The sequence below is a fragment of the Grampus griseus genome, assembly GCF_964374135.1.
Source record: "Grampus griseus genome assembly, chromosome: 9".
NCBI classification, from domain to species: Eukaryota; Metazoa; Chordata; class Mammalia; order Artiodactyla; family Delphinidae; genus Grampus; species Grampus griseus.
The window spans coordinates 6,554,720-6,572,848 of NC_139003.1; the positions used below are offsets into that span (position 1 = coordinate 6,554,720).

At 43.5% G+C, this 18,129-nt stretch overlaps 1 protein-coding gene and 1 pseudogene across 3 annotated transcripts; both read left to right on the forward strand.

The window, feature by feature from the left end:
- Positions 1–2,562: 2,562 nt before the first annotated feature.
- LOC309827569 (GTPase IMAP family member 5-like) lies at positions 2,563–11,575 on the forward strand. 2 transcript variants are annotated; one of them, XM_082662308.1, is made up of 3 exons: positions 2,563–2,690; positions 6,638–6,686; positions 8,600–11,575. In XM_082662308.1, the coding sequence occupies exons 2-3, from the start codon at positions 6,644–6,646 to the stop codon at positions 9,484–9,486; spliced, it is 930 nt and encodes a 309-aa protein (XP_082518434.1). In that variant the 5' UTR covers positions 2,563–2,690; positions 6,638–6,643; the 3' UTR covers positions 9,487–11,575. The 2 variants fall into 2 exon arrangements, with proteins under 2 accessions (XP_082518434.1, XP_082518433.1); XM_082662307.1 differs by lacking the exon at positions 2,563–2,690 and adding an exon at positions 4,630–4,636.
- Positions 11,576–16,679: 5,104 nt separating this feature from the next.
- Positions 16,680–17,095, forward strand: LOC309827637 (ubiquitin-conjugating enzyme E2 C-like; annotated as a pseudogene). The gene has a single exon. The product of its transcript is annotated as a ubiquitin-conjugating enzyme E2 C-like (transcript).
- The last annotated feature ends 1,034 nt before the right edge of the window (positions 17,096–18,129 follow it).

Below are 18,129 nucleotides of genomic sequence, written 5' to 3' on the forward strand. Positions count from 1 at the left end.
AAATTTATTTTAAAAAATTTTTATTGGAGTGTAGTTGCTTTACAATGTTGTGTTAGTTTCTGGTGTACAGCAAAGTGAATCAGTTATGCGTATACATATATCCCCTCTTTTTGTAGATTTCCTTCCCATTTAGGTCACCACAGAACATTGAGTAGAGTTCCCTGTGTTATGCAGTAGGTTCTTACTAGTTATCTATTTTATACATACTAGTGTATATATGTCAATTCCAATCTCCCATTTCATCCCACCCACCCCCATCCCCCCTTGGTATCCATATGTTTGGTCTCTACACCTGTGTCTCTATTTCTGCTTTGCAAATAAGTTCATCTGTACCATTTGTCTAGATTCCACATATAAGCAATATTATACGATATTTGCTTTTTTCTCTTTCTGACTTACTTCACTCTGTATGACAGTCTCTAGGTCTATCCACATCTCTGCAAATGGCATTATTTTGTTCCTTTTTATGGCTGAGTAATATTACATTGTACATATGTGCCACTTCTTCTTTACCCATATTCCTCTGTCTATGGACATTTAGGTTGCTTCCATGTCCTGGCTATGGTAAATAGTGCTGCAATGAATATTGAGGTGCATGTATTTTATCTTTTTGAATTATGGTTTTCTCCAGGTACATGCCCAGTAGTGGGATTGCTGGGTCATATGGTAGTTCTATTTTTAGTTTTTTGCGGAACCTCCATACTGTTCTCCATAGTAGCTGTATCAATTTATATTCCCACCAACAGTGCAAGATGGTTCCCTTTTCTCCACACCCTCTCCAGCATTTATTGTTTGTAGTTTTTTTTTTTTTGGTACGCGGGCCTCTCACTGTTGTGGCCTCTCCCGTTGCAGAGCACAGCCTCCGGACGTGCAGGTTCAGTGGCCATGGCTCACGGGCCCAGCCACTCCGTGGAATGTGGGATCTTCCCGGACTGGGGCACGAACCCGTGTCCGCTGCATCGGCAGGCAGACTCTCAACAACTGCGCCACCAGGGAAGCCCTGTTTGTAGATTTTTTGATGATGGCCACTCTGACTGGTGTGAGGTGATACCTCATTGTAGTTTTGATTTGCATTTCGCTAATAATTAGTGATGTTGAGCATCTTTTCATGTGTTTGTTGGCCATCTGTATGTCTTCTTCAGAGAAATATCCATTTAGGTCTTCCACCCATTTTTTGATTGGGCTGTTTGTTTTTTTGGTACTGAGCTGCAGGAGCTGTTTGTATATTTTGGAGATTAATCCCTTGTCGGTGGCCTCGTTTGCAAATATTTTCTCCTATTCTGAGAGTTGTCTTTTTGTTTTGTTTATGGGTTCCTTTGCTGGGCAAAAGCTTTGAAGTTTCATTAGGCCCCATTTGTTTATTTTTGTTTCCATTACTCTAGGACGTGGGTCAAAAAATATCTTGCTGCAATTTATGTCAAAGAGTGTTGTGCCTGTGTTTTCCTCTGAGAGTTTTACAGTGTCCAGCCTTACACTTAGGCCTGTGATCCATTTTGAGTATATTTCTGTGTGTGGTGTTAGGGCTTTTTTTTTTTTTTTTCTGCCCCGGGAGCCTTCATCTGATAGTGGCAATGTTTGCCTTTTCTTATACAACTGCATTTGGGCTTGCTTATTCCAGCAATAAAATATTTTGAGATTTTTTCTAAATTTGTCTTTTACCTCTTTTTTTTTTTTTTAAGTAGTTGTCTTCCAAAATGATGTAGTGTTCTGTTTTAATTATTATTTGGGGTCTTCATTATTTTTATACCTTACATTCAATCTCCTTCTCGGCCCATTTCTTATTTATTTTATATTTCCTTTCACTCTTTACACCATTAATTTTAGGCACTCCTTTTTACTTTGGAAATAGTGTTAAATCGTGTATATCCCTTGATTTACTACATCTGAAAACACCTAAGATCTATTCTTCCACATGCTGGCGAAATAGCTCATGGGTACGCTGAAGAGAACTGCTTACCACTCCTCAAACATCACACACACACCCCCAAGAAGAGACACCCAACCCCAAGAAACAAAAGACAAGGGTAGTCACTTTCTGCCTCCCAGCCCTGGGGAGTTTCTGGAAAGGAGGAAGGCTCCATTCTAACCTGTTCCACATCTGGGCTCCAGCTTTTCACGAAGGTAGACAAGTCCTCCTTCCTGAAAAGCCAGTGATTCTTTCCTGTGCCAAAGAAAATAACTAATTTTCTCAGTAGATCTCTTTGTAGGTGCTTTCACAGGGAGACTCAGGTCAGCGTGGTCTGTGTTAGAGTGAGAGGTACTTGGACTCAACAGGAGAGATGAAACGTTGATCTTCCGGGAATGGTGGCCGGAGAGCACGACACGCCCGCGGAGGCAACAGGGGTCTTTAGCAACGGGGGAACTGGGGGGATTGGGGGCCGTGTTCTTCTCTTTCACGCTCCAAACATCACTTCTTTGCACACGTCTTACAGAGGAAATGGGAGTGGGCGAGGGGCTCGCGGGCTCCGACAGGAAGCATCCCATTAGGGGGGAAGCACGCTCCGAACTCGCTGCTTTCCGGTTTCCGCAGCAGCAGTTTCGCCCCATCCGGAGGGGGTGTCCCCAACTGCGGGGACAGGGGGCGCACTCCGTCAGCCCCATTTTCCTTCTTGCCCTGCAGCCGTGCCCTGGAACCTTCGGCCGCGCGCTCGCGCCGACCCGCCGGCACCCAGCCCGCAGCGCCGCGCCTGGTAAGGGGAACCCGGCGGGGGTCCCAGCGTCCTGGGTGGAGGCCCGGGGAGGCGGGGCGCGTCCTGGAGGCCGCGGTTGAGTCAGGGCTACTGATTTCTCGTGGGATCTGACACCGGTTACCATACTTCTGGGCTCTCCCATCAGTGAAACGGGGCGCCGATGGTGAGCGTTATGGGCAACCGCGGATTCCTAGCGGGAGGGAGCGGCTTCGGGAACCTCTCACCCCGCGTTCACAGCCCACAGCTTTCCACAGCGTGGAGGTCTTTTCCGTCTAGTTGCCTACTTCTTAGCTCTTCTGACTTACATAAGCTTCACGGGGTTTCATAAAGCTTCACTAATATTCTCAACCCATTTGACAGATGAGTAAACTGAAACTCACCAGGTGCCCGAACTAGGTGGGGCGGACGTCTCAGTTTTAGCTCTTCACTTCCCCGCACCAGCCCCGCCCCATCCCTGACAAGCACCACGCCCCCTGAGGCCTGGGTACCGAGAGTCTATTCCTAGGGGTCCACAGGACAAGTTCGGGGTCATTATGTTCCCGCCCTCATTGAGCCACGTGCTCCAAACGGAACCTCTCAGTGAACATTGTTCCATTGATCTGAAAACCAGCCCATTCTCCCCCAAATACCCACACTTTTCCTACGACACGATGTCGAACTCGACCGCATGGCAGACAGATTCCAGTGTGTACAGGAACCAACCCTTTGCTAAAGCTCCTGTGAGCGCCGCGTTATGAAATGACAACGCTAAACTCTGACACAAGTGATACCAGGAAACAGCGGGAGGGGGCAGATGGGCGAAGGAGAATATGAATCAGGCAGACAGAAAATATTTTTATCTTTCCTAAAACAGCATGAGAGAGCCTGCTTTCCAATGGTTTGATAAAGTAAGGTGCCGTCAAGATAAAATCAGGTTCGTGTAGTGTACAAATCAGGAGGTACATTATATGCTCATTGGCTTCAACCTCCTACCTAAGCTACATCCTCCTGCTGCTCCTGTCAGATACTCTTATAATCTCTGCCCGCATGCTGCCCGCGACTCTCTCACGATTCCTGATCCCGCCTGGGGGAAGATTAAAAGGGTTTTCCTTGTGGAGAAGAAATCTGCCTCCACTCCCGATTCTCCCTCTTCTGTCTACTATGTGATTGACACGTGTCACGTTCCTTCGAGTTTAGGATGTTTCCCGATCTTTTCCTAGGCTGATTCTGTCCTTTTAATATTCTGTGACTCATTTTAGCATCTCCATCAATATCCTTTCTGACTAGCCTCTGCACACTTTATTATTTGTTAATATCTGTCCAAAATAATCTACTCCTCGGTGGGACGTGTCTCCCCCGGCAGCCTGAGCCACTCAGAAGACGGTTCAGGAGGGCCGTGCGCGCCTCTGCTAATGTCACCTGGACTTTGACTGGCTTTTGTGAGGTCACAGGGCTCCATTTGGGTCACACTGATCATCCAGTCATGGGAAAACACCAGATTGCTTTAAACTGAAATACTTCCATTCCGAGCAACTTCTGGCCCTGCGATTTTACCTTTGAATAATCTTTTTTTTTTTTTTTTGAAAACGTGCACTCAAGATTTTGCAATACAGTTCCCTTTGTTAGTTTTAGGGTAAGCTTCCAGCCTGCCTGCCTCAGTTTATGTCCTGACCATGGATGGCAGCATGGTATGTGGTGTTCCAAGAGGTTCATTGACTGTATAATCTCTTCTCCATCCTGATAAATCTAGGAGAATACACAGGCAAAATGAGCCATGTTTTGGTCTTAGCTCCATGGAAGTTGTGTGATCGTGGGCAGGTCAGTTGAGGCTCAGTTTCCTAATATTTTAATAGAAATTTTAATACCTATCTTGATCACATCATAGGGAATTTAGGAGAACGATTCAAAGAATGGACATGAAAGAAACTTGAAAATTACAAACGGCTGCACAGAGGATTATTACCATGGTAAAGTTATCATCAATATTGTCACCACTGTCGTCATCGTCTTTACCACATCGATATATTGATTCCAATATATAGCAACTGCCGTCTGAAGTAGAAAAGATGTCAGAGGATTTGAGCAGTTTTAGCAAAAGCTGGAGTGTTATTGACCAGAGGCCAGGACAGCGTGTGGGAGAACGTGGTGAGGAAAATGCTCTTCTCTGGGCTTAAGGAAAGGAAAGTGGTGCAGAAGGAGAAGGAAAGGAAGGAAGGAAGTTGCCTTAATAAATTCTGAGCATGTGACAAGGGCTGGTTTCCCTAATGAGGGCCATTTCTAGTCTTCCCTCCTGAGTGAACAGAAGCATGTGAAAGAGGCAGAAATAACAGAATCGACCTGAATAGCAAGTAAACTATGAAAACCGTTTTGAATTCAATGTTAATCAATAAACTGCACCTTTAAACCAATTAAGACATCCTAAGATACGCCCATCAGGGTGACCAAAAAATTAAAAATCTAATATCACCAAGCGTAGGTGAAGATTGGGGGGATTCTCACCCATGGCTGCTGCCAGTATGACTTAGCACAAGCTTCTTGGAGTCACATTTGGCAGTATCTTGTCAGGTGGAAACTACATATCCCAGAGCAATCGTCCACGTGCACAGGAGGCGTGTAGGGGGATTCTTCTGCAGCGTGGTTTGTAGTAGCAAGCACGTATCTTGGCACACCAAGTGTTTGTTAATAAAATTGAGTTGGATAAAATGCTACATAAATAATGTCACTGACATAAAAGATTAAAATGCCAAAAAGTACTATATATTACCTATACATACATGTGTATCTCAGAATATTGGTTGCCTCTGAAGGGAAGAGGGAGAATGAGACGGGTTGGGGGGAGTCAAAAAATAAATAAATGGAACTATATGTGTAATGTTTTAACTTTTTCAGTCAAACCAAACAGCAGCAGTGAAAATGCCAAAATACTTAGATCTGTTCACTGCAAGTAGTGGGCATTTGTTTCATTACTCTGTGTATTTCTCCCCTTAAAATGTTTGCTTCAGAACTGCATAATCTTTAAAACTGAATAAATAAAATACAGTCTCGGAGATCATCTTAATTATAGTGGCACATTGCATGCTTGCCTTTTCTAATGCATGCTCACCTTTTCTAGCACCAAGAAGAACGACACAATATTATGTCTCATCTGAATGAAACATTTATCCCCATAGTTTTGCCAATTTCTGGGTATATCTACTGGAAAAATTTTTAAGTGGTTATTGGGAGACCCACAAGGGAAGACATGTGGTTTAAAACTGAGCAGGAAATGAATTTACCTTGAATTTGTCCTGAATGTTGACTCTGTCCCTCAGTCATGGCACCAGCTTCTCTCCACCAGCTGCTCAGAGGGGTGGGAGGGTGGTGGCCGTGCTCCTCCATCTTCTACCTCGTCCTCTCATGTCCGTCCTCACAGGAGCCCTGGATCCCCAATTCCACACTCCCATTGGAAGGTACATTGTACTTTCCTCCTTGCCACTGGGATATCCATCTGGTACAAAGAGTTTCTGGGGCTGGAAATGGCCAGTACTTCAAACAAGCCAATGTCATTTACAGCAAGGCAATTTTTATTCTCTAGTCTAGCAAGTTTGCTTACTTTGATTCCAATAATAATAGTAATAATAAAACAATAAACAAAATCCTGCTTCTCATTCCACAGAAGAAGACTTTCTTTATTTCATGCCTTTTCAGGTAGAGGGGAGATAATCAACTGACTTGTTTTCAAACATTTCATGCTTTCCTATAGGATGAGGAAAAAGCAGGAGTTCATTGTGTTAATATAACCTAGCATCACCTGGCTTGCTTAAAGTTATATATGGATATTTGAAAGTAAAATATAAGTTAGAAAATTAGCGATGGAAACGGCTCATCTAAGGATAATTATTCTTGGCTGTCTGAATTGGAGGTGTTCTCAGGCCTTACCAAGTCCCATATGGACACCTGCTTTTTATTCCTTTCCTTTTTTATTCCAGAAGAGAATGGAAGGGCTTCAGAGGAGCAGATACGGGACTATGGCTGAAGGTAAGAAAGCCTCCAAATTCTCAAGAGCTCTAGGCATCAGGGAAGAGTCACTGTTTTCTCTCCTCCTCTCCCTCACCTCAAACACAGTGACAGAAAAGAAACCCAGTTATTTTCCACTGCAGAAGAAAAGGCAGCTATCATGTTCTTATCTTCCCCACCATCATCACAGCACACACACCCGAGTGTGAAGCTCTCCCCTGTGCTGTGATGTATGGGAAATGAGGAAATGAAACTTCAAGTCAGAGGTCAGGGGACTTGGAAAGGAACTGTGAAAATGATATCCTTCCCTGCCTGCACTCAACTGAAAAGAGGAAAAGTTCCCCATAAAGATTTAGTAAATGGTGTTTGCTAAAAAAAAAATCCAGGATACTTAAGAAAGGGAAGAACCAACACAGGGTAAGAGGAATAACAATAACAGATTTTAGGAGACTAAAATGAACTTAATTCATCTGAGCTCCTAAGAACTCCAGAAATCCTCGGATTCTCACTCTCTTCATCCCTTGAAGATTTTAGCTCTTGATGCACGGTCACCCTTGACAACACCACTTTTGTTCTAATTTCCTGTCATTGTATCAGCCAAATTGACGATCTTTCCAACGCACGTATTTCTTATACATGATGGTCTTATCATCTCTTCCTCAGCCACCGATCCAGGGTCATCTGTCAGACTGTTGCGGTCTCACACACACCTGCGAACTTCCCTCGGAGAGGAATCAGAACCAAGACAGAACACCAATATCCAGTGCAAATCCAAAGTAGATTAGTGATAGGCGTTTATTACGCACAAAAGCGCAAACTGATCGGGGCCTCACCAAAAGCAGGGTGAGACCCCGAGTCTTGTACGGGTGTGGTTTTTATATCCCAGGGTAACAGGATGTTCGTTCTAATTTTGAACTATTGGGTCGGCCATCCGGAACCCAGCGTCTTCCTGTTCACATTATGCTGGCAAGAAAAGCTCAATTTCACAGCAGCCAAGTCAGGCGGTTAGCAATAAAAGCAGTTACGGTGCAAACAGTTTTAAACCAAAACATTCCATCATTAATTCCAAGTATTACAGTCGAAACTGTATGTTCTGGGACAGCGTGTCCCGTCACAAGACTCCGTCCTTGACTTTAACGACAAGCCTTCTGTAGGCTCACATCCAAACATCCAACTCCCCACCCAAAAAGAGGAAACCCGGGGACATTCAGCTGGTCCTCGGTGGTAGGTCACTGGAGCTCTGACATCTGAGACTTCCTTTACCCCCAAGGTTCAGATGAATGTGATTGGCAGCCTGTGTACCTGGGAATTAATTGGTGGGGGAAAGAGAGGTGATCATAGTTTCTCACTGATGACTTCTCATCCTCCACCTCTTTCTAATCTCACGTTTATTTAGCATGAAACTGGGCTAAGCACCTTCCCTGGAAAAGCTCAGGGACCAGCTTTCTGAAAGCTGTGTTTTCCCTGGTCCTGACGAAGTCCCTGGAGCATCCTTCACAGTGTAGCGGTTCTTACTCCTGGCTATGGGTCCAAGTTCGGGCTCCCAGTGTGGGCTTCCTGCCATTCAAGAGTCGCCTCAAGTTGTCTGCAAACATTTGTATGTATTTAAATATCACTGTTTGGCAGGGAGAGAGGTCCATAGCTTTCATGAGATACCATGAAAGGTCCGTGACCTAAAAATCTTAAGAATCACTAACTTTACCAACAAGGACCTACTGTATAGCACAGGGGACTCTGCTCAATATTCCGAAATAACCTAAATGAGAAAAGAGTTTGAAAAAGAATAGATACACGTATATGTATAGCGTAATCATTTTGCTGCACACCTGAAGCTAAGACAACATTGTTAATAAACTAAACTCCAAGATAAAATAAAATTTTTTTAAATCACTGACTTAGTAAAACACGAAAAACTCTTTTTTTTTTTTTTATAGGCGAGATAGAACATAAGCTGTTTGCAACCTCGTCCTCATTGAGGATCATCCTGGTGGGCAAAACAGGCAGCGGGAAGAGCGCCACCGGGAACAGCGTCCTCTGCCAGCCAGTGTTTGAGTCCAGGCTGGCGGCCCAGTCGGTGACCAGGGAGTGTCAGGGCGCAACGGGCACGTGGGATGGGAGGAGCGTCCTGGTGGTGGACACGCCCCCCATCTTTGAGGCGAGGGCCCAGGACCAAGAGGCGTACGAGGACATCGGGGACTGCTACCTGCTCTCGGCCCCGGGGCCTCACGTGCTGCTGCTGGTGACCCAGCTGGGGCGCTTCACAGAGCAGGACGTGGTGGCCGTGACCAGGGTGAAGGAGGTCTTTGGGGCGAGAGCCCTGAGACACACGGTCATCCTCTTCACCCACAAGGAGGACTTAGCGGACGGATCCTTGCATGACTACGTAGCAAACACAGACAACGTCAGGCTGAGGGCCCTGGTCCGGGAGTGCGGGCACAGGTACTGCGCCTTCAGCAACCAGGCCTCCGGGGACGAGCAGAGGAAGCAGCTGGCCGAGCTGATGGCCGTGGTCGAGGGGCTGGAGAGGGAGCTCCAGGGCGCCTACCTCAGCAACGACCTCTTCTTTGATGCACAGCGGCTCCAGCAGGGCGGGGGCGACCCCCATGGAGAAGGTCACGTGCGCTACCTGGCCAAGGTGCGGTCGCATATTGCAAAGCAAAAGCAAGACCTGAGAGAGGCCCAGAGAAACGGCGCCTTCAAGGCGCTCCTGCGAGTCAAACACTGGATCGTTTCTCACATCAGAATATTTGCTGTTTTTGTTATATGCTTTTTGAGTTTGCTTGCCATTTTAATTAGCTTGTGTAGCACTCGCGAATGCTGAGCATTTTCAGATGATACCTGCCATCAGCTTCCATTTTTTCAGAGTCAGTATCTTTGTCTATGTTGATAAGGAACTTTATTTGCTTTTCGTGTAGTTTCACTTTCAATTTCCCTTCCTTGCACCAGACACACCATCCATTTTCTTCAGTTGCTTTATGTTTTCTATCCACCTGACCCATCCATAGATCAGTCCAGAACAGGCTGTTGTCCAATGTCTGGAAACAGTTCTTTTATGCAGGCATACCTCGGAAACATCGCAGGTTTGGTTCCAGACCACCACAACGAAGTGACTATCAAAAGTATCACACCAAGTTCTTGGTTTCCCCGTGCACATAAAAGTTATGTTTATGCTACACTGTAGTCTATTTAGGGTGCAGTAGCATTTTGTCCAAAAAACAACGTATATACCTGAGTCTAAAATTACTTTACTGCTAACCATCATCTGAGCCTTCAGTGAGTCATAATCTTTTTGCTGGTGGAGGGTCTTCCTCCATGGTGACGGCTGCTGACGTTTGGGGCAGCTGTGACAATTCCTTAAGATAAGACAGCAGTGGAGTTTGCCACATCAATTGACTCTTCCTTTCACAAATGATTTCTCTGTTGCACACAATGCCATCTGATAGCATTTTACCCACCGTAGAACTTCTTTCTACGAATGGGTAGAAAGAAGAATTGGAATCAGTCCTCTCAAACTCTGCTGTTGCTTTATCAATTAAATTTACGTAATATTCTAAATCCTTTGTTGTCACTTCAACAATGTTCACAGCACCTTCACCAGGAGTAGATTCCATCTCAAGAAACCTCTGTCTTTGCTCATCCATAAGAAGCAACTCCTTATCTGTTAAAGTTTTATCATGGGGTTACAGCAATTCAATCACATCTTCAGTCTCCACTTCTAATTCTAGTTCTCTTGCTGTTTCCACCACATCTGCAGTTACTTCTCCACTAAAGTGTTGAGCCCCTCAAAGTCGCCCATGAGGTTTGGAATCAGCTTCTTCCAAACTCTTGTTAATATTGATGTTTTGACATCTTCCCATGAATCATGAATAGTCTTAAGGGCTCCTAGAATGGTGAGTCCTTTCCAGAAGTTTTTCAATTAACTTTGCCCAGATCCATCAAAGGAATCACTATCGATGGCAGCTATAGCTTTACGAAGTGTATTTCCTAAATAATAATACTTGAAAGTCAAAATTACTCCTTGATCCATGGGCTACAGAATGGATGAAATCTCAAACTGCTTAGAACTGCTTTTACGGCATCCCATAGGTTTTGGGTCATTGTGTTGTCGTTGTCATTTGTTTCTATGTATTTCTTTATTTCTTCTTTGATTTCTTCAGTGATCTCTTGCTTATTTAATAGCGCGCTGTTTAGCCTCCATGTATGTATGGCTTTTACAGCTTTTTTCCTGTAATTGATTTCCAGTCTCATAATATTGTGGTCAGAAAAGATGCTTGATATGATTTCAATTTTCTTAAACTTTCCAAGCCTTGATTTGTGACCCAAGATGTGATCTATGCTGGAGAAAGTTCCACGTGCACTTGAGGAGAAAGTGTATTTTGCCACTTTGGGGTGGAATGTTCTATAAATATCAATTAAATCTATCCGGTCTGTTGTGTCATTTAAAGCTTGTGTTTCCTTATTTATTTTCATTTTGGATGATCTGTCCATGGGTGTAAGTGGGGTGTTAAAGTCCCCTGCTATTATTGTGTTACTGTCGATTTCCCCTTTCATGGTTGTTAGCATTTGCCTTGTGTATTGAGGTGTTCCTCTGTTGGGTGCATAAACATTTATAATTGTTATATCTTCTTCTTGGATTGATCCCTTGATCATTATGTAGTGTCCTTCTTTATCTCTTGTAACAGTCTTTATTTTAAAGTCTTTTTTATCTGATACAAATATTGCTACTCCAGCTTTCTTTTGATTTCCATTCGCATGGAATATCTTTTTCCATCCCTTCACTTTCAGTCTGTATGTGTCCTTAGGTCTGAAGTGGGTCTCTTGTAGACAGCATATACATGGGTCTTGTTTTTGTATCCATTCAGCCAGTCTGTGTCTTTTGGTTGGGACATTTTTTTTTTTTTTTTTTTTTTTTTTTTGCGGTACGCGGGCCTCTCACTGTTGTGGCCTCTCCCGTTGCGGAGCACAGGCTCCGGACGCGCAGGCTCAGCGGCCATGGCTCACGGGCCCAGCCGCTCCGCGGCATGTGGGATCTTCCTGGACCGGGGCACGAACCCGTGTCCCCTGCATCGGCAGGCGGACTCTCAACCACTGCGCCACCAGGGAAGCCCTGGTTGGGACATTTAATCCAGTTACATTCAAGGTTATTATCAATATGTTTGTTCCTATTACCATTTTCTTAATTGTTTTGGGTTTGTTTTTGTGGGTCTTTTTCTTCTTTTGTGTTTCCTGCCTAGAGAAGTTCCTTTAGCATTTATTGTAAAGCTGGTTTGGTGGTGCTGAATTCTCTTAGCTTTTGCTTGTCTGAAAAGCTTTTGATTTCTCCATTGAATCTGAATGAGATCCTTGCTGGGTAGAGTAATCTTGGTTGTAGGTTTTTCTCTTTCATCACTTGAAGTATATCCTGCCACTCCCTCTGGCCTGCAGAGTTTCTGCTGAAAAATCAGCTGATAATCTTATGGGGATTCCTTTGTGTGTTTTGTTGTTGTTGTTTTTCCCTTGCTGCTTTTAATATTTTTTCTTTGAATTTAATTTTTGTTAGTTTGATTATTATGTGTTTTGATGTGTTTCTCCTAGGGTTTACCCTGTATGGGACTCTCTGTACCTCCTGGACTTGGATGACTATTTCCTTTCCCATGTTAGGGAAGTTTTCTACTATAATCTCTTCAAATATTTTCTCAGACCCTTCCTTTTTCTCTTCTTCTGGGACCCTTATAATTCAGTCAGAACACACACATTTATCAATTAAGTTCACTGTCCTATATGGGTGCAGTTCGTGGCACCCCTAATCAATTATAACAGTAACCTCAAAGACAACTGATCACAGATCACTGTGATGGAAGGGGGCATGGGGAAGTCATTCTGGCTTATACGTGATTTAACTTGAACTTTATGCGAGCTAGAACAGCCTGTTTTGTGGCGTATTAAATGTACATTGTACATCTGCTTTAACCATTAAAGAAAAGAATGCATTTAAAAATCACAATGGAGGGAATTTCCTGGTGGTCCAGTGGTTAGGGCTCTGCACTTCCACTGCAGGGGGCATGGGTTCAATTCCTGGTCGGACAACTAAGATTCCACAGGCTGCACAGTGCAGCCAACAAATAAATTAACAAAAATAAAAATAAAAATGGAATAACTGTGGTTCAGGTATTCAAAATGGAGCCGGGTGGCCATCGTGGATGTGGTTTCAGACACACTCTTGCATCACTGAGAACTTGAATCTGCTGAAATGTATCAAACTCAAGGATACCACCAGCTGTTCTCAAAATATATCTGCTAGCCACTGCCAGCTGCATCTTTATGGCTTCAAGGTCCCCCTTGTAACTATGAAACCATTTTGGTCCCCAACCAAAACTTGCTTAACAAGCGCCTTTACTTCTTGCCAGCTCCAATTATAATTCTTGACAAACAATTATGTAATTTTACGATTCTTGCCTTTATAAGCCCCCCATTTTGTAGTAGCAGAACACAATTTGGAGCAGAACACAATTCAAATGCTTTTGGATCTGTGTCTCCCAGGCTATAGTTCTCAGTTTGGCTCAGATAAAACTCTTTTCTATTCCTATTGTAGACTGTTTATGGATTGCTCCCATCAACACCATAACAAATACAATAATATTGAAAAAAGTTATAAATATTGTGAGAATTACCAAAATGTGACATAGAATGAGCAAACACTATTGGAAAAGCGGCACTGATAGACCCGCTCCACGCAGAGTGGCCACGAATCTTCAATTTGTAAAAACCACAATATCTGCAAAGCACAATACAAAGAGGTCTGCCTGCATATCTTTCTCTAGTTTTCTGCTTGTTAATGGAAAAAGGTAAATAATAATACGAGTTACTCCATCATAGCCAAAACCAGAAGACTCCTCCCTCATTTCCTCTTTATGCAAAGTATTAATTGAAGACACTAGACATTTGTACTATTGATTTCCCCACATTCTGAATTTTGCTGCTTACATCGTTATGATGTCATTTAACGTGTTCCTCTGCCTCACCATTTTCGTAAACTGGAAGTTAGTTGTGGTTAGTTTGATCAGACAGATCAGAATAAAGTTCAATTTTTTTTACAATGTTACTTAGAGATGATAGTTTATATTTCCATAGGGGGTACTCAGTGTCTGGTTTTCCCTCTTTTTATGTTACCACTCATTGGTGATCATTGTGTAGATCCATTATTTTAATAGGTATTAAAAATGGTGATATCCTGGGCTTCCCTGGTGGCGCAGTGGTTGAAAGTCTGCCTGCCGATGCAGGGGACACGGGTTCGTGCCCCGGTCCGGGAAGATCCCACGTGCCGCGGAGCGGCTGGGCCCGTGAGCCATGGCCGCTGAGCCTGCGCGTCCGGAGCCTGTGCTCCGCAACGGGAGAGGCCACAACAGTGAAAGGCCCACGTACCAAAAAAAAAAAAAAAAAGGTGATATCCTATTTTAAAATTTCTTTTTCATTAAGTAGCTAGAATATTTCTATTAGGATATTCTTTCCTTCTTCATGTATTTAGTAACCTGAAGTATAGTTTATGCAGGAAAGACAAGATAAATGCTTGATAAGCACCAGGATATATTACAAATGAATAAATGATTTAAATGTTAGCAAAAAGGAAAATTTTAAAGTCCTAGAAGGAAACAGAAAAGTGTTCCACTACATGTAATCTGTACATGTGGAAGGTCTTTCTAATGGTGACTCAAAACCCAGAACACACAGATAAATTTATTGATTAATTTGCCTATATAATAGTGATACATATCTACATTACAAAAGTAAAATTTGGGGGACTTCCCTGGTGGCACAGTGGTTAAGAATCCACCTGCCAATGCAGGGGACACAGGTTCAATCCCTGGTCCGTGAAGATCCCACATGCCGTGGAGCAACTAAGCCCGTGCACCACAACTACTGAGCCTGAGCTCTAGGGCCCGCATGTGGCAACTACTGAGCCCACGTGCTGCAACTACTGAAGCCCGCACACCTGGAGCCCGTGCTCTGCAACAAGAGAAGCCACTGCAATGAGAAGCCCGCGCACCACAACGAAGAGTAGTCCCCGCTCGCTGCAACTAGAGAAAGCCCGCGTGCAGCAACGAAGACCCAACACAGCTAAAAAGAAATAAATAAAATTAAAACGTTAAAAAGAACATTTTTTAAAGTAAAATTTGAATGACAAGCTAGAAAATCGTATTTGAAACTCATCTAACAGGCAAATGTCTAGCCTCTCTAACATGCAGAGTTCCTAGGAAATTGAAAAATAAAAAACCAACAACCCATTGTAAAAATGGACAAAACAATATAAAGAGAATCAACAGAAAAACAAATATATTAAACATATGAAAATAGACTTAATGCCACTCACATGGAAAGAAGGGCATATCAAACAATTCTTCGATGTGCTTTCTCTCCTATTTGGTTTTCAAAACTCGAAAGTATGAGACAAACAGGTGCCTTCGTACTTCATTAGTGAAAATACAAAACTGCATAACACGTGTGTAGGGAAATATAGCAAGGAATGCAGTATTATTTCAAATAGCAAAGGTTGGAACAATCCCCAAAGGGCCATCAACTGAGACGTGAAAAAACAGCCCCCTGCATAACTACACAAAAGACTACTATGCAGCCGTATAAAATGAATAAGCAAGCACTCTAGATACTGATATGGGAAGATCTCCATGACATATTGTTACATGAAAAGAACACGATGTGGAGCTGTAAAAATAGTACACCACTTTTTACGTTTAAAAAGGAGAATAAATTAAGAATATATGCTTATATTTGCAGAAAGAAACAGTGTAAGTATACACAAGAAATAAAGTGATTAATTTTAGAGAACTGTGGGAGAATCAGGTGGACAAGGTAGAACCCAAATCTCTTAATATATGCTTTTCCATAATTTTTTATTATGGTAAAAAACACGTAACATGACATACACCCTCTTAACAGAGTTTTCAGGGTATAGTACGATATTGTTAACTATAAGAACAATGTTGTGCAGACCTCTAGAACTTTAGGTATGAGAGCAGGCTGCCCCAATAACCAGAGGTTATTATTATACCTACATATGATTATTCATACGGAATTTGATTCTCAGATTGAACCTCAAGACTTTTACTATCTGTTTTATTTTAACTCACAAATGTAAGAAAAAAACATGGATTTTTCAGAAACTATCACCCATTAAAACCTTAAGTCTAACACAAACATCAGAAGCCCTAGAAATCATTAAAAGATTTTTGTACTGGAAGGAATTAAGTAGTTGGTAGCTGGATTAATTCCTTAGTTCATTCATTTTTTTAAGAAAGGAACATATTATAATGTAAACAGTTGAAATCAGAGCACATTTTTTTTTTTGCGGTATGCGGGCCTCTCACTGTTGTGGCCTCTCCCGTTGCGGAGCACAGGCTCCGGACGCGCAGGCTCAGCGGCCATGGCTCACGGGCCCAGCCGCTCCGCGGCATGTGGGATCTTCCCGGACCGGGGCACGAACCCGTGTCCCCTGCATCGGCCGGCGGACTCTCAACCACTGCGCCACCAGGGAAGCCCCAGAACACATTTTGAGGAAGACAAATGAGACTGAAATATTTTGATAAGTTCTTGCAGTGCCTAGGCCACCAAACATGACCCCTGACAGCCTTAGAAAAACGTTAGCTTGCAATGCCGTTGGCTTTGTGCAAAACCATTTTTTAAAATATTTGAATCTGAATGTTACCTTGATTTTTCTCTTTGCTTTTCTCTTGTAACTAAACATATCTTATTTCCCTAAGGACAGATGGGTGCCTCAGACAGACTTTACCCACGTTCACGTGCTTAGAAAGACAAAATAGTAAGCGTGTTAATAAAATTTGAACTACTATTCACATTCCAGATGTTACTGTTTAGATTCAGAGCGTCAATGAGCCCCTTCTTCCCTCCACAGCTTTGACTCACAGCCATGCATACAAAGAACTGGCACCGCAGCCCTGCAGCTCCTGTCTTCCTAGCAGCACTGCCTGGGCCTCCAGAGGCAAGAGGCTATGGCAGGAGCTGATGACCCTCAGAATGTCTGATCTGACAGAGGAATTTCTACCTTCCCTGAAGCAGACAACTTTTTCAAATGGGTGGGGACCATCCATGGCACAGCTAGCCAGTATATGAAGACCTGAGGTATATGCTCTCCCTGGAGTTTCCCAGGGGCTATGTGTCCACCACAGTGACGGTCCTCAAACCCTGCTGCCACCCCATCGGGGACACACAGGGTAACATCTGTCTGAACATCCTGAAGGACAAGTGGTCCATCCTGTACGATGTCAGGACCATTCTGCTCTCCATGCAGAGTCTGCTAGGAGAACCCGACACCTATAGCCCTTTGAACATATGCTGGCAACCTCTGGAAAAACCCCGCAGCCTTTAAAAAATATCTGCAAGAAACCTACTCAAAGCAGGTCTCCAGCCAAGAACCCTGACCCAGCTGTCTGGCTGCTCTCCTTGTATTGTCTTTTTGATATTTTCCTTAGATGGTCTGTCCTTTCCTTGATTTCTGTATAGGACTATGTATCTGAAACTGTGCTGTTGAGGATAGGTTGGGACCTGGGACGCTTTACCAAAGTGCTTGCACTTGGCCCTGGACAAACAGCGCTGTTGAGGATAGGTTGGGACCTGGGACGCTTTACCAAAGTGCTTGCACTTGGCCCTGGACAAACAGCTACTGCAGCAACAGCGTACAAAGAAACTATAAGGAAGTAAAAATAACTGCACGCATGTGCAGTCGAAGTCGGGGCAATTATGAACAATACGATACACTTCTGAGTAGGGTACTGGCATGATCCCTGCACACAGCATCACCAAGGGGGAGGGCAGACCACCTAAGCCACCCCTCCAGCCCGACCCACTGATCTGCCTCTACCCTCACCACACTTAAGGGACCAGCATGCCTTCCTCGGAGAGTGAGCAAGGGCACCTGTTTCTTGTTCACACTCCCTCCTGCTGTAGCACGAGTCCCAATAAAACTTTGCCTGAGTTTCTCATCTGGCTTCTTATCAGTTTCTATTGATTAAAGTGTCCAAGGACCTGGGTTGGTAACAGTGTCATCTTTGTTTTGTTTCTGTTTTTTTTTGTTTGTTTTTGTTGTTTTGCTTTGTTTTGCTGTCTTTTGAGATGATTTTTTTGAATTTTATTTATTTTTTATACAGCAGGTTCTCATTAGTTATCTATTTTATACATATTAGTGTATATATGTCAATCCCAATCTCCCAATTCATTGTTTCTGCTTTTTAATTTTAAGTCTCTGGTTGAGCCCTTGTGATGAATATATTAAATCAATACATTTTGGATTTGGAAAAAAAAAAAAGACGAGTCAACTGGGCCAACTATCACCTTTTCATCCTAGTGCTGGGGTGAAGAAGTGCAGCAGGAATCAAAGGTCATAATGGCATTTCGCAAACCACCTCCCTGAATGGGAGAGGGCTGGACCAGAGCTGGTCTAACAAACATCCAGACC

Bases quoted from the DNA above. Each gene is read 5' to 3' on its own strand.
- LOC309827569 (XM_082662307.1), top strand. The intron at 6,687-8,599 runs GTAAGAAAGCCT...TTTTTTTTATAG, and splicing joins ATACGGGACTATGGCTGAAG to GCGAGATAGAACATAAGCTG.